The following is a 25313-nucleotide window of genomic DNA, read 5'->3' on the forward strand; positions in this document are numbered from 1 at the left end:
ACCAAGAGAGTTAACCCAAAGAACACTCATTCTAAATAGAGCTGTCATAGGAGAAAGTCAATACAACATCAAAAAACAAGCCAGACCGATTTTGTGGCTTAGTTCTTCTCTAGTGCTTAATGTGAATCTTATTATTTAATATCTATTTCATCCAAACACTAAATCCTAAACTCATCCTTCTCATCCATCAGTAGCTGATGGGAAGGGATAGAGAAGGGCACAGGAGGGATCCTTAGGTAGGCAGCCTCTGTGGCCAGTAGGATTCACTGTCCCCTAACCATGGTAGCTCTGCAGGAGCCCTTCCGTCTACCCAACATTGGTATTTCAAGTGCCCGTATGTGGAGACCCACCTTAGAGAATAAAAACAGAAATACTGCCTCTCTACTTAGGAAACTTAGCGTAGGAGAGAAATGTGAAGAAAAGTCATATAGGAAAGTTTGAATTTGTTTGATATGGGAGAAGTAATTTTCTAATAACACTGGGGTTTTTTGAAAGTTCATACATGATTTGCACTTAGTTAAGTTTTACTTCCTGGTGTTTGCTGGGTTAAAAGAAGCCTTTTAATATGGGCAGGGAGAGCTGGCAACTGTGTGAACCTGAACTCAAACTATTTCATGGAAATTTTTGATTTTAACACTCTGTTTTCTTCTTTACAGGAGTTTAGATTTGATCGTTTTACAGAAAGTGGTAAGAAGAAAACCACCTTTTTTAAAAGAGGGAAAAAGTTGAAGTATTACCACATGCCATTTGGATTTGGAGTCAGCAAATGTCCAGGCCGATTTTTGGCAATAGTTGAGATAAAGCAATTGTTGGTTGTATTTTTAACTTACTTTGATTTAGAAATAATTGATGATAAGCCCTTAGAACTAAACTACAACCGCTTTTTGTTTGGTATTCAGTATCCAGACTCTGATGTTTTATTTAGGTACAAAGTAAAATCTTAAAGAAGCTAAAAGGAAAGAAAAGAAATCTATCAAAGCTAACCTAAATGTCCTTAGCTCATCTATTTGTTTTTAATTTCTTCAAATGTCATTGCTTTGTTTGTTTTAAAAGTGCCAATTTCTGTTTGATCTGAGATCAGTCCAGTCTGTACTTTGTCACAAAACCCATCAAAAAAAAGAAACAAAGAAAGAAACAGCATGGTGGCATGAAATTGACATCAAAATCAACATAATGATTAACTTAAAGTAGCTTTTTTTAAGTTTCTACATACATATTGTAATTTGCAAGTGTCATAGTAAATGTGCCTTCCCAGCAATAGATTTGACACTGTGGGGTTTTTTTAAAGTCACAAATTCTTCTCTAATATGTAGGAATACGCTTTATGTACTAATGGAAATTTGTGCTGGAAATGGACACAGTCTAACAAATTCCAGGTTCTCAGAGAAGAAGGAAATTAAATTTCCATGAGATACACTGGATGAAAATGTTCCCTTCAAGTATAATATCAATAATATCTATATTGCCAGGGTACGTTTGCATTAAATGAGTTTTGCAGTAGATTAAATGCTTCAACTTCACTTCAGTATTTAATCATCCATAAATGTTCTTTATTACTTTGTATACTGTGGCTCAATAGAACAAAATTTCTTGTTATATAAGGCCACTCATGTTCAAGTGAGACACTGATAAGATTTATCAGTGTAAGAACACACAAAAACCTATTATATATTCAGCAATTGCCCTAGACATTAGTATTAGGTTTATTGTAGGAGTAAATGTTGAGCTCAGTACAGGACTGATTGTAGCATTTGACTCCAGTGTAAACTATAAGGGTTATGCCAGTATTGGAATTAACTTTCCTAAATGCTGCCATTTACACCAACTGAGAAACTAGATAGCAGTATTTGTTCTTGACGCCTCACCTCTTGGACTTGGAGTTTATTTGTATTATTTGAATTACAACATTATGTAATACAGTATAATTCCATATGCCACAATGCAGCACAGTGTGGAGGATTCAAAGATTGCTAGTATCAGATTGCCAAGTGATTGTCTGGCATCCTACCTAACTGCTGATGCCTTGTATAAACAGGCAAAGCAGGTAATTAAACCCAGTTCATTCATGCTGCATTCATTGGAACTTCTGATATTTCGGAAATGTGCTATTGTTTTTGAAAAGGAAATTGATTTTTAAAGTAACAGTATAAAATACTTAACCATACTTAGTAACTAAATAGATTTTCTAGCATTTATTTTCTCCTTCCTTTAGTCCGTACTCTAAGTGCACCTTAGTGAAGGTCTACCGGTCTAAACTTTGTTTTTGCCGGATTGAAGATGTTTTCCTTTTTGCCCTCATTCCTGAAAGGTGATTTCGCTAGATGCACAAGTCTAGATTGACAGTGATTTCCTCACAGGGCTTTGAGGATATCTCAGTTAACCTGTATTCGGTGTAATTATTCAGTAGGTAGTCTGCCTCTCTGACAGCTTTAACGTGCTCTCTTTGTCTTTGATGTTCTTAGTTTCTGTTTATCATGCTTGCATGTCATGGTGTCTTTCATGAAGTGTAGAAAGTTCACAATCATGATCTCTTTGAATATTTCCTCTCTCAGGCTCTGTATCTCGCTCTGTACTCCACGTTGTTCGACCTTTTTGCCTCGTATTTTCCACCTCTAATTTACATTCTCGGTAATTTCTTTGGATCTTTAGATTTCTCTGCCAGTTTATTCTACTCTTTAATCCATCCATCGAGTTTGTTTCTTCCTTCTTTTTATTTTAAGCTCAGGTTCATAGGACTGAGTGATCACACGCCTTATGTCCCTTAGTTCATGGTACACAATTATAATTGGCCCAAACAAGGCCCTCTGGCTTTACTGACTCATTCTATTTTATCCCTAATGGCTACCATCATACCCCTCCCCATCATAGGCAAATAGTCTGATGTGTTCGGTGTGTATCTTTTTATTTGTATGTGTTTTTATAAAACATATGTTATTATCTTGGGTGCATATGTGTTTAATTTTCATAAATGTATATTCTATAAATCATTATTCTTCTTAATGTTTAACTACACTCTATATTTTTAAAGATATATCCATATTACTTTATGTATATTTAATCTGTTGCTTCTAACTGCCGTATAGTATCCCATAATGTGCATCCACCATGTTTTAATGCTCTATTTACCCAGTGATGGAAACTGTGTTGGTGGGACAGTTAATTTGGGGGGAGAGGCCAAAGGAGAACCTAGAGGTCCTCCCACTACTGTGTGCTCCACCCTCCACCCTGGGCTGCAAACCCTGTCATCAGCAGCCCCACCACACACGCACATACACACGCGCGCTCGCACGCGCACATGCACACACGTGCACACACGTGCGCGCGCACGCACACGCGCACACATACACATGCACACACGCATGCACGGATGCACGCGCATGCACACATGCCCACATGCCCACGCGCACATACACGCACGCACACGTGCGCGCCCACACACACACAGGCCGTGACAGCCTTCATTCTCTGAGATGTTCTAGACTTGTTGTGTTCCATGCTCAGATCCTTATCACCCGCTCCCTTCTGTGAGGTCTCCAGGGTTGATCTGAGTCAGGGTACCAACTGTCAGTTCGTCAGCTTTCAGGATTTCAATTCCACTGAGTCTGCTAAGTTCAGTGATTACATTTTCAGTTTGAGAATTCTCTTTTTGTTCTTCCTATCTGCCTGGTCATTTTTGATAATATCTTGTTCTTTCATCATACACTCAATATCTTCTTCCATTTCTTTAAATATATTAAGAAACTTATTTTATATTCTGTACCTGGTATTTCCACATCATCAGTGTTTTGTGGGTCTGATTCTGTAGTTTGCTTTTCTTTTAACTCTGCCACAGGATGGCTTGTTTACTGGGCCCATGTTCCTTGGAATTTTATCTCTGGACATTTTTTTAAGACCTGAGTTTAAAGTTCACACCTCCAGAGAGAATTTGCGTTTGCTTTTGTCTGACTGCCGGTGTTACTGTCAACTTCAGATCACTTTACATTTTCAACTTGAGTATTTTGAAAGGGGATTGGGAACAACATAGATAGTGCGGGTTCTAGCCCTAAATCAGCCAGACTGCAACCCTATGAGTAGGAATAGACAGGAGAGACTTTCTGGGTTTTTTTTTCCCCTTTACCCAAAGCCAAGGCTGAGACAGGCAGGTATACCCACAGTCCTTCTCTGTGGAGCAAGGTTTCTTTCTAAGTCACTTACTGAGGCTGCGACCTCTGCAAATTCTTGGCTTTGTGTACAGGTCTTGGATTACATGCTCACACAAACACACACACACACACACACACACGCCCCGCTTGGGCCCCAAGCTTTATCTTCTGCCTGCCACAAAGTATAGCCCATTTGTTTTGTACTAGGACATCTATTCCACCATGTTGCCTGAAGTGGAAGCCTCCAGATTCTTAAATTCATCTTAGTAGTACACTTTTGAGCTGCTACAGCAGAGAGAGCACAGAAAAGTATTCCATTCTAATTTCTGCTTAATTTATAGCGAAAGGAATTTAGAGTAGAAGTATTATGTAAAATATTACATAAAAGCAATGGGTGGTAGAAACAAAACAAGAGAGTCTTGTGACAGGCTTAAATCTGGTAATTAAAGATTGTTTATAAGTAGAATAAATGTCATGGAGAAATGAGTTACAAGACATGGATTCTAGCTATGACATAACTGGTTTGTTTTCATCAACAAGTCACTTTGCCTCTCAGTGCTTCAGTTTCCATATTTGCAAAATAAAAATATTAAGGCCTTTTGACACCAGGGTTCATTATGAGGATTGAACACAGCAAGATGTGCAAACTTACTTTGAAAAGTGTAATGCAATATACAAACTTAAAGTTGTAAAGGAGATACTTTGACAACGTTGTGCCTTTAAAAAACTGTTCTTATGTATTTGTTAAAGGGAACCATTTTTTGTCATTAGTTAATTCATTATTCATTTATTCAATCAAACACTTATTGAGCATTTCCTCTATCCTAGATGTGATGCTATGCACTGGATTACCCTTCTTCAAGAACACATAATGTATTAGAGAACACAATACATACCCAACTAATTTATTATACATGTGGCCGTAATAAATCATCTCCTTAAAACTATTTTAAAATTCTGATTTATCACCAGTTCTAACGAAACTTCCATCACTCATTCGAAATTAGTGTTCTGTAATGAGAAATTACTATGAGCCTAATTACATACAATAAAACATATACATCAAGTATTGTGATTATATGTTAAAAATAACCCAAACCAAATACAATCATGGAGGCTTCAGAATTTTTTAAAAACTGTATTTTACATATAGTAAAAACCCATCTTTTCATTTTTAAGCCTCCTCTAAATTTCAAATTAAAGAAAATGAATAACTAAAACTATTATTTTATATCAATGACCAACAGTAATGAAGCATTCAGTTAGCAAACACTAAATGCTCTGAAGATATTCGGGAAAAAGCTATTTATCACTGAGTAAGGAATGCTGATAAGCAACCTATTCGAGAACTTTATCTGCCTTGTTGGGCTTTCCTGGCATACTTCATTATATTTTCTCCATTTTCTCATTAAGTTTTGGGTCACAAGTGTGAGGCAAAGGAGCTTCTATACTCAAAACTTGCATGATTACTTCTGTTTATTTACTCATGAAAAATAATTTGGGTCGCATTTCCTATAAGCTAATTCTTCAAATTTAACCATGGAATCTTAAAACCAATTTCAAAGATCAAAGCACAAAAACTATCTAGGCTTTGATCTTCATATAAAACAATGTCAATAGTTATAAAACAAGAATTATATGCCCTGAGAATGTACACTGCTTTAATCTATTAAATTTACCAATATTGCAAACCATTATGTACTTGAACTGCATTATTAGGTATTCATATTCACATACTCAATTAGGAAAAAGTTAGCAAGCCAAGATTAAGTTCCCTGTAGCACTATTTTAAATGACAGTGGATGATCACATAAAGTTCTCTAATGTTTCTCTAAAGCAATTATTACTGATTCTACTTCAGAGTGTTCATCTAAATCAGTGATCATTGGTGATGGAACTTTTTTGCTTAAACGTTTACTTTGTTTATAATATCTTGAGTAAGATCAATTTAATTTGTGAAAATCTCTACTGAACAATTTTTAAAAGGAGGTAATTTGGCAATACTTACATTTTAAAATATTTTTTAAGCAGAGGAGGCTGTATATTTTTAAAAACGTGTCCTGAATGTTTGTTTAATACTCTTTTGATTTTAAAATGGTATATAGGTGGATTTATGAGGAAGCAAATTATCTTGAAAAGATCTTAGGTAAGAAATGCAAGTGCTTTGTAACTCAATTAATGTTGTTTTTTAAATTTACAAGCCAATAAATTAACTTTTAAAGCACAGGTGAATGACTGTGTCCCCTTATTTCCCTACTAGGAGCATGTTGGGTGACAGAAGATTTGATTACAAATAGTAAATTATTGGGGAAATAATTTTGCTGTCTGAAGATCCCCAAATCCCCATCTCCCTCTGACACATACATATACATATATTTTTATTTTCTCATACTTTCGATAAAAGTACATTAATTGTTATATTCAGAACATGTGTCAATATATTTTCACTTAGTTATTTATGTGGGAAATAAAAACAGATCCAAGTAATATCAGTGACTAATAAGTTTTTAAACAAGTTTATTTTAACCAGGCTGACCTTGCTAGGCTGCAGTTCTTAATAATAGCCATTATTCTGTGGAGAGATGTATAAGAACAACAAGAATGGGAGAGAGATTCCATTTCTCTCCACATAAGAGAGGTGTGGTCTTCGTCTTCTGCAGATCACTTTACCACAGATAATGAATGAGGCTGAGTAATATTTGGACAGTATTCTGTGTATTCATAGAGCTGAAATGCAAGCTGTAAATAAAACATAACACAGAACATGCTGTTGATGAAGTGTGGCTTCTTCAGTAACTGTACCTACAGCATTTCACTGGGACACTTAGCTTTTCTAAGAAACACTCCATTAATGTTTTAAAGATCACCCTAGACTCTGAGAGTGTTCCTGTTCATTTGAACTAGGCAGTTCAGTATTGCTGAACACTTAGGGGAAATTATGTCGTTAAATGGACAATCTATGAAATAATTATCTTTGCATTCAATTTTACTCTAAAAAACACTGAGTAAACAATAATTTTGCAGAACTGTCTGCATTATCCATGGTTATGTGAGTAATAATGTGCATTTTCTATTGAGGATATAGCTGAATAGAAAAAAATAGTGGCTATGCTGGTAATTTTAAGTGTGTTTGATACAGTTTTTGTTAATTTTTTGAGGTATAGTTTATGTTCTTAATTCCTAAATGTATTCATTTTTATAAGGAGAGACATGATATACTGCAGACTACCTAGAAAGTAAATGTTTAGAGATAGACTCATGAGGTATTTCAATTCCCTTACAACTTACAAGTTTTGTGCTTATAGGAGAAACTAGGGCAATAGAAGTAACAGGTAAATGTAGTAATACCAAATGGTTTACCGTTGAGTCAAATTTAAACACTTATAAAGCACATATTAGCTGGAGATTCTTATTTGTTTGCAAGAGAACATTTATTTCATGTAACTTTTATTTCTAAGAAATAACCATTAAAGTTAACATATATGTCATTATTACCTGACAACCCACATTTTTAAGTAAGTGATTTTGTCTTTCATGTTCAAATTACTGTTTAAATGAAGTATACTTTCATTCTATAACTTCTAAGAACTGGCCAATATATTTAAAATTTTATAAATGCCTTTGTTTTATACTTTAAATGGAATATTTTTTAAAGTATTTGAAATCACTTTTGAATTTTTTTAATCTAGAAGCATACAGGAAGTAGTACTTTCTCCATGTTTTAAAGTTCAGTATTTTTTTTAACTTTATTTTAAACTAATTTTAGACTTACAAGAAAAGCTATAAAAATAGTATTCATTTTTAAAGAAGAAAGTCCTCAGACTAAACAATGCTTCTCAAAAGTTAAACTAAACAGTGATCATAGGACTTAGCCAGTTGCAGATCTTAGTTAATCCTTGACCTTTGGAGATGTTTATCCACAATAACTACCCAATAGGGCAACACACAGGAAGTTACACCTGAGTGGCAGAGATAATTTGCGTGTGTTCCACCCAGATCCTCCATAGTCCAAATCAGTATTTTGTTTTCATAAAAACACAATTTTCTAAGTTTTAAAAAGAGCTTACTTTGTTGAATAATTCCAGATTTTACTTAATTACACTCTCTTGAGAAATCTACACTTTAAAGATATATATGCCTGCTGCTTCTGTAAAAGAAAATTAAAGTAAGTTATTCCCTGCCCCTGTGCCCTGATACATTTATAGATTTAATAGACAGATTTCCTTTCCTCTTTCATGGCTTTTCATGTTTCTGTGGAGGCCTGGTTAGGAAAATCTTTTTCTGTTTTTTTTTCATGGAAGTCTCAGATGCAGGGGACAGGCTCAGCTTAGCATCTGAATTTTGACCACAGCTCTGCAGAAAGAGACTGTGCATGGCAAATGTAGCTGCACTTGCTTCAACAGACAGTGCATGATTTAATGTTTTAACCAGTTGGGTACATAATCTGACTCTCTCACATAATAAGAAATTATTTGTCTTCCATTTTCAGAGAGGAGATAAGGATATTTGACACAGAAATCCTTACACCAAGTTCTTCAGTAATTGCCAGAGCAGAGTAAATGCATAAACTGAGGTTAGGCCATGAAGCATTTTTATGTTTAAAACTAAATTCTCACCTCTAAACATCCCTATTAACATAGCAGATTTGAGTTGCAGCCATCCTCCTAATAAAATATGAAATCTTTAAGATTGGGACGCATTGGTAAATAATGGGTCCTTTAAATATCCCTGAACTTTATTCTAAAACTTATAAAGAGAAATAATAATTGCTTTATATAACCACTGATACCATTTTAGCATTTGATGAAGATGTTAATTTATGGTTAGTTAGCAGTTTATGGCTGTCATTAGTTTTTCAGTTTGGTCCACATTAGAAATCTATTTTTCTTTTTTATTTTAATCTGAGACAATTATATAAAGATATGGTTATGTTTTATCTAAAATGTATCATTCTAGTATCGCATTTCAAATTCTTCACAGATCATAGTTCTTATATGTGCATATATGAATTTAAAAATACAGCAATAAAATGCTTGAAACAGATCATAAATTTGCTTCCTATTTTATTGCATCTCTGAATCAGGTTGAGAAGACAAGGGCAACTATGGTCTTTGGGAAAGAATTAACTCTTTCCCAAGCTGGGAAGGAAAACGATATCACCTTGAGCCTAATAAAAGCCAACTCCCCATCTGAGCATGCTGGTGACTTCTAACATAGGCTTGTCCATGCTATATTGGGGGCTGGAGGGCTGGTAACCGCAAAACCCTCTTTCCCTTTGCAGTCTAACCTTCCCAGCCCAGTAATTTCTCTTCCAGAGAGCTCTCTAATCTGTATTTCTGTATCATCGGAATTCGGGAACACTAGGGAGAGGAAAGAAAGAAAAGTCCCACAGGCACGTGCACACGCACTCAGGGGAACCTGATAGTTCTTCCATAGTCCACAAGTCTCCTGGATTATGTTAAGACGAGTCATTTAGAAAAAGTGATATAATTTACCCAAAATCGAGCCTCAAGGAAAGCGAGCTCACTTTCCTTGCCTTGCTAGGAAGCGATGAGCTCTTTGGGGATTAAAATTGGGACGCTTTCACAGAATTCCCGGGTTGGCTCGGCTGCGGGGTGCTTCTTACAAGCCTGTCATCTGCAGGTGAACTCTCCAGGCCACGCGGGTCAGGGGACAACTCCAGCCTAGTGCCTCCCCTCGAAAGACAGTTTGAGGCAGAGACCCCGAAGTTCGCGTTCTGTCCCCAGGCACTTAGAGGTTGAAGGGCCTTGCGCCCCGCAGAAGGGGCCCAGAACGTCAGTGCAGGGGAAGGACCAGGAGAAGGGGCGCTCTGCGGCTGCGGATCCCGAGTCCCTCCCGGGGCGCAGCCTGAGCAAAGCAGCGCGGTGGGCACGCGTGTTGTGGACGTCGTTCTGGCTGCAACCCTGGGCTGGCAGGCTGGCCCGCGGGAAAAGCCGCCCCCTCCTTCCTCCTGCCCTCCCGGGTCCCCAGCACAAACACTGGCCCTGGCCCTGGGGCGAAACAGACACCTGGCTATTTTGCACAGCCTACAACAGAACCCTGGTTCTTGTAAACACTCATCAACCGATTCGAAGAGCCAGAGATCCGGCGGGGAGAGGAAAAGACTCTTACCCTGAGAATTGTTTTTACCCTTAAGTTGCTGTCTCCTGGTTTTCCCTCCCGTTTCCTTCGACTGTGGACTGTGCCCAATGTCTGATGTAAAAGGCCAGCTTTACATCAACCCGCAGCTCATTGGCTTGGCGGATCCAGGGGCATCCAAGTCACAAGCGCCAACGCAGACCTTGAAGGAGACGGGCTCGTGTATTTTGCCCACACAACAAAAAATGTTAATTGATGTAAAGTTGCTTGGCACGTGATTAATTCAGCCTGACCTGCATTTTAATTAAAAGAATACTTCTGTTTCTGACGTTTGTTTTGCAATTTAATTCTGTTTAGAGGCAGCGCCGTATAGTGGGCCCTCCCCATCCCTCACTTCCCCATTGAATCGCATTTTCTTGAAAGCTTTTACCAAGGAGCCTCCCCCGACCAGGATTCATCACCTCCCTCCTTCCACCGGCACACGTTCGGGTCTCCGCTCTGCCGCTCCGCCCGGCAGAGCCGCCACTGTGTGCTGCGAGCCGGGAAGTGAACTCTCATCATTATTTTTCAAAGTCTGGGAAGTGTATTATCCTTTTTCCTAGTGGTAATTAGTTACCATAGCATCTAATACGTAAATGTGCCCAGAGCACACCATTAACAGTTAAACGGAGGATTCAATTTAACACATGATTATATCTTTCATAAGTCATTACATTGGAAAAGTCAATGCCACTCATGCTGGAGCAATCTCAGGGTCCCGGGCGCGTAGAAAGGTTGGGTTTCGGCATCCGGGCCAAGAGCGCGAGGAGACGGGAACCCTGTGAGGCCTTGGCCCTCCCTAGAGAGCTGTTGGCAGGAAGGATGGGTGCTGGGTGCCATAGGAGGGAGCGGAATTTAAGCTCAACACAGGGTCTTGGAGGGGATGCCCAGCTACTGAGGGTGGAGAGCGCATCGCTGAGCGCGCGCTCACGCACACGCGCGCGCGCGCGCGCGCACACACACACACACACACACACACACACACAGGCACCACGGGGAGGGAGGAGGGGTAACTAGTGAGCTCTTCGAAGGTGATCATTTGCTGGTCCTGTAGGAGTCCACGAAAAGCCTCAACGCGCTTCACTCCTGTAGGCACCCCACGTCAAGCTGGAGATGAGACCTAAATGGGAATTCGAAATTAGAGAAGGAAATTGAAATTAGACAGAAATTAGAGAAGGAAGCCGGTGGAATAAAAGTCCAAGTGGGACTCTGGCTCCTCGCTCGGCCTCCTCTGCCCAGTGTCAGTTTCCTAAGAAACCTGAGCAGCGGGGATCGTCCCCTGCTCCCGGGAGAAACGCCCCAAAGCGCGGTGGACGAAGGCTCTGGGGCTGACCGAGGTTCTCTGGCAGACGCTGCAGTTTTAGGGGCCAGGATTCCTGTTTGGGCCCAAGGGCACTTCAGCAAGACCACACTGATTCCCTGTTCAGTCACCCAGTCCCGAAGTGGATGATGCACACTGGAAGGACATACTGGGGCCCACAAGTGTGTGGGCCAACTTTCCATACTGGGCTGAAATCCAGGAGTCCAGGGGCCCCGGAAAGCGGCCGGGGGTTTTGCCAGGTGGGGGAAGAATTTTCTCTTCAATCATTGGTTTCCTTTTCTAAAAGCTGCCGCTAATGAAACTTTGGAAACATTGGGGTTAGCGCAGGGAAAGCCGCCTAAGTAAATCACCGAAAAGTCCTCCCCGCCCCTTTCAGATGTCCCACATTTATTCCTAGAACCCAACGCTGCTCAGCTCCTGGATTTGGAAAGAGAATTAATTTGTCTGAAATTATCAAAATGAAAACAAATATTATGAACCCTGCTACTTTGAACAATTGTACATATTTGTCTGACATTCCGACTTATTCTCAACATCCTCTCCTTTGCCCGACCCCCAGTCATTTCCAGTCTCCTTCAGGACTAAGGCTGGAGACTGAGTTATTTAAGGGTGAAAGGAGGGTGAGCTTTCCTTTTTCTCCTGAAGTTCAAGATTTGTTATTTGTACTATTTCTAATACTAGTTGAACAGCACAGAGGTTACAGAGGGAATACATCAAGGAGGCCTTCTTAATAATGAGAAATATTAAGCAGTTAAATCTTGCAGCGAATGTGTCCCCTACAATGTTAACATGCAAAAAGAAACAAAAACAATTCGACTGATGGCGGCTGTGGTTAATTCCTAATCAGAATGATGGACAGCAGGGCCAGAACAATACAATGTAATGGCTGTGTTGCTGATCACTTTACCCCTTGATTAAAGGCACCCAATTATGGCGCAGAACAGTGTCATAATTATGTTTCTTAATCACATCCAGGAGGTTTAATTGCCTTAACGATGTGTTTCATTAAATGAATTTAGGTATTATAGTAGACAGTTTTCATACACAGTTGTTTTCAAATTAACATAATATTAGACATCGTCATGGAAATTGTTTTAATAATCATAATTAGACGCACCCAGGCTTTGTCTGGTAAATGCTGAGAGACGGGTCTCCTCCTGCCTGGGGGCTGCCCTGGTCTCTTCCCTCCCTTTACTCCCACTCCCAGACTGGGAGGGCTTCAGCTTCAAGGCCCTTTGCTGTTATGTTTTCTGAAAAGTTACAGGTTCTGATTAATCTTTTTTGATGGCAAGTGGAGCAGAAAATACCCTCCCTCACCCCCCACTAAGTTTGATGGCATTTAGGGATATCATTATGGGCTGAGGCTACACAGACCAAAACGCATTTAGCAAACTGCCTACAGAGGAAACACTATAACTTCACCACCACCGTCTCTCTAACCTCCACCACAATAAAAATCAAACCTTCTAAATTTGAGGGCATTATTAAAGTCCAAATACAAGCCTGTACAGACATTCTTGAATAGAATCAACGCCCAACCCAATCCAAACATACTGCCTTACAAATCTCATTAACAAGTAACACAGAACATTTTTTAAATCTCTATGGGCATTGTTTACGCACATAATTCAACCTGGTTGATTCTTCTGTCACACACACACACAAAAAGCAGGGGGGAGAAGCCACAATACAATCCATCCTCAGAGAATCCAAATCCATTGCTTTTCCTTGGCTTTTAGGAAGTTGGAGATGGAAATTTTGATAAAAACTCTTTAAGAAACTTTACCCTCTCTGATGGGCCCCGGCATGGTAGTTAACAATGCCATACAGAGTGGGAGAAGAACTCCAGGGAAAGCAGGGCCTTCAAGGTTCATGCCAGCAAACAGGAGCTCTGGACCTCCTCTGGGTCTCACCACTGACCCCATTTATCAATCCTCCAATGACCAGGCCCAGCCACCATCCTGTAACAAGTAAACAAGTGAACTAGGACTGCTCCTAATTGTGTATCCCTGACAAAACTTTAGTTCCACCTTCTCTGAAACTCCTTTCTTTTTTGTTACCTTGCAAGCAAAGAGTAACACAGAAGAGAGGTGATTGCTCCCTCCACAAAGCACAGCATAATGAAATGTTTGATCAAAATATTTTAATAAAGATTCTCTCTGACATAGATACACATACAAATGGTTGTACATAGCTGTCATCGTCTGATTGACCTATTTAATATATATATCATTCTTTACACATCCAAAACCCGCCAATAGATCCATCATAGCTCCCCACTCACCATCCAACCTGACAAACTGAATTAGTATTATCTGCAAGGAGTGGAAAATAGCAGGACTCCATTTTTAAAAAAGGTTTTCTTGATTTTCGTAGGATAGAAAGGCAGGCAAACAGCCATGCAAACTAAAACTGAAAGCTCGCTTTGGGTAAATAGCTTCTTGCTCTTCCTTAGTTTTATTTTATTTCTTTAAAAAATTTTTTTAGAAAAATAACAAAGGATTTCACACCATAGGCAAATCAAACCAGTCCTTCAACTTAAATAATTCTCCACAGTTAAAATAACTTATATATGTATACATATATTAAAAGCAATTAAATTAGACCTTTTAAAAATGCACAGCACAGCCTGGAAAAATATTTGCTTAGCATGTTCTTACTTATAGGATCTATTGCTGTGATGTCTTTCCTTTTTAGAATGCAAAGGAGTCCCCTTTCAAAAAAAGAGATCAATTCATTCATCAATTAAGAATACACCTTTCCTGTAATTTTTGGACTGAAGCAATTTATTAAAGCTCAATTTAAATACAGGGATGATGCAGCTGAAGATATCCAGGTGACCTTTGATAAACCTAAGCAGCTCAGATACATCAATATGTCTCTTCATACTTGTTGGCAAATAAACCCTTTTAAACACTTGGCACACAATATCAGTTAATCTATAAAACAGAATTTTAGAGGCATTAAAAAAAATCTGCACATAAGACCCCATGACCTTAACACAGGATAAATACTGTTGATGTGGAAGGGTCATTGAAGAATAACAAATAAATACCATGAATCGTTAATACATCATTGCAGAGTGGAAAGTAACAAGGTGCACATAAATATTTTTAAATGCAATTCTTTCAGCCACAGTCAGTTTTTTTTTTAATATCACTCTTGCCAAAACTTTTGAGCATTTTCACAGGATTCAAGTTCAGAGACAATAAAAAATACAAGTCTTTCATAGCAACGTGTCTCTTCCTGTTTTTGTTTTTGTTTTTTCTTCACTTAAATAAATCTACATTTCAAGTTTTTCTCCTGGCTCAGAATCAAAATTTATTTTCAAGTGCCCTTTCTGATTTGTCTGAATGAATGTTCCGTGCCACCAGCCACCCAACCCCGGACTCCTCCTCCCCCCCTCAGCACTAGCCAAATTCACAATTATTAGGAGGATTACTATTTTGCCACGTAATACTCTCCACGCTTAATAACACCTACTTCTCAACTTATTTTTTACCCTTAAAGGAAAACTCTGCTTCCTCGCGGTCTAGGCTGCCACCAAAGTTGCCACTTTTCCGAGAAAAAAAGACATCCATACTCTATCCCAACTCCACCTCCCTCCTCCCTCCCTCCCCACCCCGAAGACCGAGATTCTGGGGATGTCGAGGCCAGAAGTCCCGTTTGTCTCTGATAGTTCTCCGCAGTTCTCGCCTCTGCTTTGTTTTCTCTGCAAGTGTTTTCACGACTACGAGAGGACCAAATAAAGGGGGTGGGGAGCAGCTTTTCACTCTCCTCTAGCTTTGGGGTCGGTCTTATGTTTTTCGGGGGTGGGGGGTGTTTAAGGCTTCTCCGTGCACTGTTTGCAGAGGCTGGAAGAGACGCTATTGAACAGGGCGCACTTCTCCGGGCAGGAGGCGGCCGGGGGCAGCCCGGCGCTGAACGGGTAGCCGGCAGCCTGCTCGTAGGCGCCGAGCGCCGGGTGCAGGGCAGCGGCCGCCGCCGCCGCCGCCGCAGAGCTGGGCAGGGAGGCGGCCGAGATGGCCTGGCCCTGGTTGAGGTAGGCGACGAGGCGCCGCATCTCCTCCAGGGCCTGCGCCTGCATGAGGATGTAGTTCTTGGCGAGCAGCAGCGTAGCGATCTTGGAGAGCTTCCGCACCGAGGGGCTGTGCGCGTAGGGGATCACCGCGCGCAGCTCATCCAGCGCGTCGTTCAGGTCGTGCATCCGCCGGCGCTCCCGGGCGTTGATGTTGAGCCGCAGCGCCTTTTGCTCTTTGGATTTCTTGCTGCTGCTGCTGCCGCCGCCGCCGCTGCCCCCGCTGCTGCTGCCCCCGCCGCCGCTGCCAGCCGGGCCTCCCGGGGGGGCGCTCGCGCCGCCGTGGAGGTGGGCGTTGGAGCAGCCCTCGGCCGCCTTGACGCCGCCGCCTCCCGCGCCCGGGGAGGCCCGCGGGTCGGCGCCGCCGGCCCGCAGAACCAGCTCGCAGCGGCCGTCGCTGTCGTCGTCGGGGCTCTGCTCGCCGCCGCTGCTCTCGGCCACCGAGCCCCGGCTGGCGCTCTCGCCGTATTTGAGGCACAGGGCGGCTCCAGCCGGCAGGCTGCTCAGGCTAGGGTCGCCCCCAACGCCGGCAGTGCCCACGAGCAGCCCGGGGACGCCCACCCCGCCGCCGCCGCCGCCGCCACCGCCTCCCCCGGGCGGCGGCAACAGCAGCCCTGCCCCCTCGGGGTCAGCCGGCTCGAAGCAGCCCAGAGGCGACGAGGAGGAGGACGCCGGGCGCTCCCGAGGCGGCGGCGCCAGGGACAGGTCCATGCTCGGGGGCGGGGAGCGGAAAGCCGCCTCCAAGCGCTTGGCGGCAGAGGCGCTCAGGCTCTTGTGCAGGAAGAGGTCGTCTTCACCCGCGGCGGCCGCGCCGAGGTGCAGCCCGCGCTCCATGGTCCAGCGCCGGCCGCCGCCGCCTGGGCTCGGGAGTCGGGCGGCGCCGCAGCCGCGCCCGAGCCGGGCTCTGGGGCTGGTGCGCGCGTCGGTCCCGGTGCTGCTGGCAGCCCTCTCCCCTTCTTTTTCTTTTTCGCCTTCCCCCGCGCTCGCCGCCTCCTCTTCTTCTTCTTCTTCGTCTCCAGCCGATGGTGCTGCCTGCTGGGGCTCACCATGGGCCGCGGCCCCGCATGGTGGGAGGGTGGGCGCGGAGGGAGTGGAGCCGCCGCCGCCGCCGCCGCCGCCGCCGCCGCTCTGAGCCCAGCCCCGCGCCTCCTCTCCGCACCGTTTATCTTGCTTGGATTCACCTTCAAGAGATTTCCGGACCCATCAACCAGCCGCCGCCACAGACGGGGGAGTCTTTTACATCATTATCTCTGAGTAGGTTATTATGAAGAAGAGTCGCCTGTTGGGACAGCGCTTTCTACCCAATCAGGTTAACGTTTTAATTAATAGGATTAAAACGGTAACAAACAATCGCAGGCGCTATCTGGCCGCGAGTCTGAATAGTTTCATTTCCCAGGTCTGAAGACAGGCAGCAGCTAGAGCTTTATAAAAGGCGCCTGCTCCATTATTCTGCCTGCCATCTGTATACACAGCTTAGCGCATATGTTTGCAAGGCGCTGGGTCCTGTTAGTAACCCAACAACTGCCTTTAGCTTGACATGTGTGGCGACTTTCACTCATCAATGAGCACACTAAAAGCCCTACTTAGAGCCGAGGATGTTCTTTGCTCCTTCAGCAAATTGTAGATCGGCGGCGAAGCCTGGGAGTCCCGTGGAAAGCAGACGCCTCCCCCCACTGCACCCCCCTCCCCACTGCCCTTCCCTCGCCCCTACTGTCTCATCTTGTGCTACATGACCCTTTCCGGGGGAGGCTGATACTCCACCCCTGTTCCTAGGATGACTCTGGTCTGGATGTGGAGATGGGATTTTCGGGGGGAAGTGGTGTCTCCGCTGGCTTGCCCCAAATTCACCCAAGATTCTTAGCTAGTAAGACAGCAAAGCAATCGCCCCCCGCGCCCTCCCGAACACACTGCCTTATTCCGCCCCCGCTCACCCACTCCCTGCCCATTTCCTACCCGGACTGAGGCGGGGTGGGGGGGGTGGGGGGAGAGGGGAGAGGAGGGGAGGAGGAGGAGAGAAAGAAAATGAAGATCGAGCTGCTTATGCAGCCCATTCGATTTTTTTAAAGGGAGGGGGGTGCTTTTGCAGCCGTCTCCGAAGAACGGCTACAGTGATGGTGATTAATGAAGCACAGGATTTCCTAAACAGGAAGAAACTGATGGCTCCAACTTTCCTCAAGATGAAAATCCAGCTGTTTCGGAAGAGTCAACTTCACCGGTAGTCAGATCCTCTCACACACCAAGTAGGACATTTGTGCATATTTATTTACCCGGAAACGTAGCCGCCATAGCTAGGAAGCCATTCAGGGACATCTGGGTCTGCCTCGGTTGTTCTTAGAGGGAGAGGAAGGCGAAGTGTGAAAACAAGTCCTCCTCTTCGGATGGGAAATGGTACACGCGGTCTTCCAGCTCCTGTGTCCCGCGTCTGGGAGCACATGGTATTTAGCGGCTGGTTTTCATCCTTATGACATAAGTAAAAACAATATTTCCCAACACCCTCCAGTAAATCTCTCTTATGTGGCAGAATTACTGAAGCTTATGAAATTTTTGGTTTCTCTGGTTTCATTAAAAACCTTTTAATTGTGGCTTTCAGAGTTGGCCCCAGGTGTTGGACTCTTTTCATTACATTTTGCTCTAATGTGATGAAATTCTAATTCTCTCCTTACCATATGGTTAAATTTCCCCACTGAGAATTAGTTGAAAAAGGAGAAATAATCTATTAATCTCTGTAATAGATTCACAAATGAGGTTCGCCACAGAACCTGTTTTTGAATGGTAATATCAGAACAGTTGGGCGCCTTATTTCATAAAGGAGGGGTGAGAACGGCATAGAAACGTCTGTATTTTCACCTGGAAATGAGGAACACGGGCCCAGCGGTATCTTTCCAAAGTAATTGCCTGAGATTCAGTCTCACCGGGACAGAAATGCTACGTAGTCGTCAGTTACCTTCGTGCCTTGGGATTGACTGGATCCCAAAGATTGAGAAAGAGCAGGCGACCTGCGGGACGCTTTCCAGCCTGGGACCCGGGCCGGCGGCTCTGGAAGGCTCGAGCCGGCCCACGTGTCTCGCCTGGGGACCCCAAAGCACGTAGACGTGCGGGGCGGCCCCTCGCTCACCGCTTCCCTCCCGCCTCCGTCCCCCGGCGCGCGCAGCTATTAACCTCCAGCTTTAGGAAGCTAACGACACGCTCCTGTTACTGTTTTTCAATTAGCAGCTTTGCTGTCACCGGGATCATAAACAAAGGTTCTCTATAAACATAGGTGAGTCGTGTGTGCCTGATACTAACTGACCAAAGAACTCTGGCCACTTAGGGGAGGACCGAGGCTGGCGCCGTCGTGGCTCTGGGCGGAGTGGAGACCCGTTTCCAGTGTCTGACTCGATTCTCCCTCCGGCTCCCCTTGCTAGAGCGCTGGCACTTTCCACAGGACGCTTGTATTCCTGCTGGCCACTCAGTGGGCACTAGAAGGGTGAAGGAGCTACCATGTCCGGGCCGGGTGGGAGCTATAGGGTTTAGCTACGAGCGCCACATGGGGCTATGCCCTGCAGGGCCGGGCTGGCCAAGCTGGGGCCACCGCTGAAAGCGGCCAAGGCGCCGCTAGATCTGCGACCCCCGACAGACTCCGGTCCTGCGCCGCTGTCAGATAACTCAGCCCCGAAGAGCACCTCCTGGCCCTTCCCGGACCCCACTTCCACGCCCTCCTTCCTCGCCCCCCCGCTCCCCGCTTCCGCCATCGAAACTTCCGGAACAAACTTTTGCACAGCTTTATTTCACTCAGTAGGAGCCCCAAACCTCTTTCCTTGGCGATTCAAGAAAATCCCCCTGGTCTCCTCGGAGGAGGTGACTGCTTAATAGTCCCTGGAAACTTAGCTTTGGGAAAGTGCCGAAGAATTTATAGGAGCTTTAAATGTGGGCCTTATAACAACCGTCGGGGAATGGTCTTTGAGGTTTATGCACTCATAAACTTTTGCTGATTGCTTCTGGGAAGTTGTCAGGCACTTAACGCTGCATTTATCTCACAGGGCAATGAAAACACATCTGCCCGGTGTCTCGTTACCTGGTTTAATCGTCACCAGCCCTAAGTCACGGCCTAGGCTCTTTCTCCTCACTTGAGTGGGATCCCGCCGCCTGGTTTCGGACCAGCGGAGGGCTGACGTCACCTGCTCACTTAGCACCCTCTGGCCGTAAGAGCTCCAGAAAGCTCTGCGCTTGAACTTTGCTCTGCCAAGAAGAGGGGAAAGGGCCTGGGTTCCTGCTATAACTAGCAAGTTGTAAGGAGAGCAGAGGAAAAGCCAAAATAAAACATTTCTGGTTGCCCGGGAAGAAAGGGTGGGAAATTAGCCCGCGGCCAAAACTTCTGACCCACAGATGAGCCCTGGAAATGAAATATTGGAAGCGAAATCCTCTGAGTCTGTGCAGTTTCAGAGAAGGTCAGGGTGAGTTACCGAAGCGATTGGGGGACAGGAAACGCAGGGGACTGTTTCCTCTGCCCAGTCATGGTGGGGCAGCTCAGGCCACTCCGTGGTCCAGACGGTGGGGTTGGCGCCATCGAGGGAAACCCAGCAGGGCGCTCTTGGTACTGGGCTGGTTGGCGCATTGAGGCTGGTTGGTAGACACACATCAGGATAGGGAGCGTTCTTGGCCGAGTGTTGAGTACCAAATTTACAGACGCCAGCGCATGTTGTGCAAAGATGAATACAGTTTTGTTACAGCAGGAAGGAACACACCTACGGCTTTGAAAGGATTCTTAAATACTCAGCAAGCCGCACCGCATTGAAATTACAGAGCTATTGAGTTTTAGACCAAACTAATTTTTTAGGTCACTTATATTTCTTAGTGATCGTCTTCCTTAATATTTGCTTGAAATTTGAAATAGGAACCCACGTAAAATCAGTACGGAACACGATCTAATCCGTCATTAAAGAGAAAAGCCAGGAGTTCCTCTTTGTTATGTTTATAGCCCTGATAAACAGCTTATTACTTATCTAGATTTAAAAGTTGGGAGAACCCCAAAAGACTGGGATTTGAGTATCTGTGTTTTCTGAAAGGGAGAATTTTCCTTGTGTGTCTGCATTTCAATTTATCTATCTGAGAACATTCTAAAAAGTAAAAAGCAAAGTTTGGTAAAAATGACATGAACTTTCGCTTGGGAGCTGCTCAGGAAAAGCACATTCCCTGAGAGTGACGGAAACCCTCTGGGGGCTGCGCATACCCTGCGGCGGAGGAGTCCAGCCTGGGAGGTCGCGTCAGGCAGGGACCGCGGCGACCCAGAGGGACTTTCTGTCCCAAAACCGCCGAGGAGTACTGGCTCCGAGCCCTCCTCCGCCGTGTCCAGCGCGCGCAAGCAGGGCGCGCCCCCAGCGCTCCAGGCCCGAGCACCCTTGGCCGCTGTCCAGCCCCAGTCAGAGGCACGTTGACCTTGAAGTTGCATTTGCCTACCCCCCGCCCCTCGCCCGCCCCACGCCGTCTGGTGGCTCTTGGGTCAGCTTGAAGCCCGCACAGCTGGGGTTCATCATCCTGCGCCCCCGCCGGGTTTGGGAACGCAGGATCTACTTGGTGGCGGAGAGCTTCAAGCCCATCAAGCTGAAGTCAAGCCTTTCGGCTTCGTTTAGTCCTCAGTATTTTCTTACCCTCTTGGCTAGGTCCCACAGAGCTCACTGCAGAGAGAGGCTATGGGTCCACGTGGGGGGGGGGGATTGGCGGGCCTAATGAGGAGGAGGGCAGCGAGGGTGCCGGGGCCCTGGGAGCTGGACCATCACTGGCAGTGCGCCAAGGGCCCCAGCCTTACGATTGACCTGAAGTTCTTGGCAATTCCAAGGACTTCGACCTTGGAAAAGCAGGAACCTGTTGATATAAAGTTCTTTCGGGAAGATTTTCCCTTTGTGTATTTTAAAGGAAAGAGGTTGATCCTCAAGACTGTTTGGCGGCAAGTTGGTTTAAGTTTGAACAAACGTTGAAGGCAAACGCTCAGCCCCCAGACCAGCAGCTTTTTCGGCGCGACGGCGCGCCCCACACGGGCGCGCAGGCGGGTCCCCGGGCTCGCGGTGAAGGGCTCACCTGGCTCCCGAGGGATCTTCCCACTGCCGCGACTTTTAAGGGGAGGGGCACGGTATAGCGAGAGAAGAACTTGGCGCCCGTCTACCACTGCTGGGACCCCAGCGGTCGGGTAGGGTGCACGGATAGAGGAAAACTAGTGAAAAGAGTTTCTGAAGAATTCACTCCCTCCTTCGTACCTGGACGCACTCCTGCGTTCAGTCGCACTCCCTAGGGACTGATAATACTTGTGTTACACGTGTTTCTCCTTTCGAAGCTTATCTTTATCGAATCTTGAAAAACATTTGATTTTTTTTTTTTGGAGAAAGAAAAATTGTTGGGATAAAAAAGTGAACACGTTTAGGGCTTGTCTGCTGTCCACGAATTAAGGACGAAACAAACTGAAAAGGGCTCAGTTCTGCTTTGGGATTTCAGCTCTGAGATTTAAAACCCATAGCGCCATCTCCTGGCAATGAGGAGAATGTAGCGGTGGGTGACAAGAGCATACTTAAATGCTGAATATGAAATATTCAAATATGAGACACACTTTATTTTACGCCTCAAAAATTATTTTAGTGGTAAATTGATTGCGAGGACAAAGGATGAGCTGGAAATTTATGATCATTAAAGGTTGTCAGACACAATCCTGGAAGCTAATTATTTGTGAATACAAGTTTGTATGTTACATTTACACACACATTGTTTTTATAGCTTGGGATATAGTTATTATTCTAGGGACTTGTGATAAAATATGATGCTTTAATTTATCATAAATACATAATTTGATGGAATAAATTAAATCTCAGATTAATTTCTAAATCAGGATCTGAGCTAGTTATTTTACACAAAAAATACTGTAACTTTATAAATAACTCAGTGCTCTTGGGCATTAATTGACTAGTGAAAAGCAATTGCTGAATTACTATTCGGATACTTTAATCACCAAAACATTTCTCGTTCAAGTATGTGTTTATTCAGTAAAAGCAGTTCTCTTGGTTTACTTTTTGTGGATGATGCTTACCATATATGATAGAAAGGAGATTACTGTGAACTGATGGTGTGATGAGACATAAATCTTCCTCCTAGTTCCTCAGTGAATTTTGCTATTCAACATTAGTAAAGAATCTGCCCCATTTTTCTCAATAGCCCTTCACTTTCTTTAACAGTCTTATCATCTCACAATCTTTCAGAATGTCTAATTTAGGCTTTCTGAGCCTGAAATTTCATCTGAAGCTAAATTGTTTTCCAAAATTTTAATGCATGTACTAGAACCATGGATACCTAACACGTTCATGAATTAAAATATTTCTCAAGTACGAGTATTTTTGCAAGCTTTGCTCCCTTTTGTAAGATTGAAATCCAGTATAGAGATGATACCCCAATTAAGAACATTTCTCATCTATGATGATATGCCCAGGCCAGCTGCTTGAAATACAAATAAAAGTAGATATGCTTTTTGTAGTGTACAAAATATTATGAATATCCTTCAAAAATATTGTAGATCAAATGTAGACAAATGTAAACTTCACTTCAGTTGAAAGATTAATTTTATTTGATTAATTAAAGTGAAGCCAAATATTTGGACTCATTTATTCTGTCAATGTAAGCCTTCCTGTTTGAAAGAAATTTGATTATATATAGGAGGAAGTAGATAAACAGATGGTTAGCTAGAGAGCTTTTCACAGTTGAAATTTTTAAACTTAACATGGATAAGTTTGACACCTTCTCAAACATCTTCGATGAGGTCATTCGATCTATTCTAGCAATGCAGTATTGCTGCACATAATCATTTTAACTTATGTTTAAGAAACATTTGACTCGGTTTTCCTATTAATGTATTTGGATTAAAAATGTACTGTTTTGAGTTGTCCACTTGCAAATACACACACACACACACATTTGTGCTATATTTTCACAGTGGTAAGCAAGTATTAAAAAAGGAAATCAACAGCGGCAAGGCATCATGACAAGAGTGCCTCAACATAAAAATACCATTCCTCTGATGAAATGTTTCATTGAGACTACCTGAAGGGGGCCATCATTTGCTTACAGTGACATTGGCAGGCAAACCAGGATATCTGTCTGTTGTCCTGCAGTGCCTGTGTGGAGAATGGGTGATGTTGCCATGTGGCAGAGAAAGATGAAAGGTAATCCTCAAAGTGACTTAAGAGTCTCCTAGGCCTTAGGTACTTATGGAAAAAAAAAAAATCTGCCATCGCCTTCCCAGATAAGAAGTTGAGGTTTTCCTAGGAAGGTTGTTTTGTGATCCGTGTACATACTTAAATATCCTTACTCCCCTGAGTTACCTCCCATATTCCCATTGTTTTCAAGAACAAGGGTCATGGGGACAGAAAGGAAGAAAAAGGAAGGAAGGCTAGAAAGAGGGAAGGCTGAGGAAAAGTAGGTATGCAGAATAGAGGCCAAAGGAAGCACTTAGGGTATTTGGTGTATGTGGAAAGTGCTTGTCTCATGAAGATGCAGTCTGCTTTTCTTTTAAAAAGTTTTTCAATTCCTGGTCGGGGAACTAAGATCCCGCAAGCCACGTGGCATGGCCATAAATAAATAAAAATAAAAAGATGTTTTTGAATTATGATTTTTATACATGTCCAAACCTGATTGCACTTGTCTGTGATTACTTTAAAAGATATGAGTAGGTGTAGTAGAAATAGCAGATCCCGGGCAGAGTAACTATGTAATTTTTGGCAATTTCCTTGATCCTACTTAGCTTTCCAGAGGAAAACGGATCCATTCATCTGCCTTTCCTGAGCACCCCTGGGTGTTATTCCAAGGAGACCTTGTGGAAGCATTTTGTAATCACTAAAATGTTATGTGAATTGAATGTTAGCACTTTATTATCCTTCTTTGACTGTTTCATCTAAACCAGTTCCATCACCTTTAATTATCATTATTGGTTTGTATTTTATTTACTTAAAAAAAATCACAGCTCTCAGGTGCTGGCAGATTTTAGAGCATCTTTCACTGCTGGGGCCATGTTGGAGGGTCCTGGGAGTAAGAGCGATAGGTACTGGACCTTTCATGTTCCCACCATCAGAGCCCATCTCCTCCACTGCTCTCCCCTCTCCTGAATATCCCTACGCCCTGCTTGGGGAGCATGTGCTCTCTTTCTGCGGTCTTGGATGAATGAATTTGCCTCTAGCCAGTTACAAAGTGGTCACCATAGTGTGATTTGACTGAACGAACTGGTGTATGGATGGAGAAATGGCTGTGGATTTGGTGCAAAGTCAATTCTGACTTGGACATCCCCCTGTGCTTCTATCCTCTACCACAAGCTTCTATTATAAAGCTTCCAAATGTGTGGACCACGCTTTTCAACTTAGTGACATTTGTTAAATTAATGATTGCATCATTTTTCTTTCTTCCATCTAGATCATTAATATAAAAGCTTTGTGAACCCAGATCTATCACTGGTCTTAGTATGGTACTTGTTTCTTCCTTCCCACAGCTGGATACATCAATGCTATTATTATCTCTGTTGTTTATGGTCCATCAGGCAGTTTTCAATTCAGTTGAGGGTGCTCACTTCAAAGCCAATTTGAATTAATTTTTTATGAAAGATTTATGGAGACAATGTATGTCAGAGGTC

The 25313-nt window shown here is 43.5% G+C and overlaps 2 protein-coding genes across 2 annotated transcripts in view; one reads left to right on the plus strand and one right to left on the minus strand.

Moving 5' to 3' along the window:
- CYP7B1 (cytochrome P450 family 7 subfamily B member 1) overlaps positions 1-6366 on the plus strand; it is a 181925-nt gene extending 175559 nt beyond the window's left edge. Inside the window, exon 6 of the mRNA XM_082601474.1 lies at positions 657-6366. Coding sequence (XP_082457600.1) covers positions 657-944 — 288 coding nt within the window. The 3' untranslated portion in view covers positions 945-6366. The remainder of the gene's footprint in view (positions 1-656) is intronic.
- A 7363-nt stretch (positions 6367-13729) lies between these two features.
- BHLHE22 (basic helix-loop-helix family member e22) lies at positions 13730-16594 on the minus strand. The gene has a single exon (XM_082600859.1). The coding sequence runs from the start codon at positions 16511-16513 to the stop codon at positions 15425-15427; it is 1089 nt and encodes a 362-aa protein (XP_082456985.1). The 5' UTR covers positions 16514-16594; the 3' UTR covers positions 13730-15424.
- Positions 16595-25313: the final 8719 nt, after the last annotated feature.

Source organism: Mesoplodon mirus (assembly GCF_964341445.2).
Source record: "Mesoplodon mirus genome assembly, chromosome: 16".
NCBI classification, from domain to species: Eukaryota; Metazoa; Chordata; class Mammalia; order Artiodactyla; family Ziphiidae; genus Mesoplodon; species Mesoplodon mirus.

Coding starts and splice junctions, on each gene's coding strand:
- BHLHE22 (XM_082600859.1), bottom strand. CDS start 16,513: ATGGAGCGCGGGCTGCACCTCGGCGCGGCCGCCGCGGGTGAAGACGAC.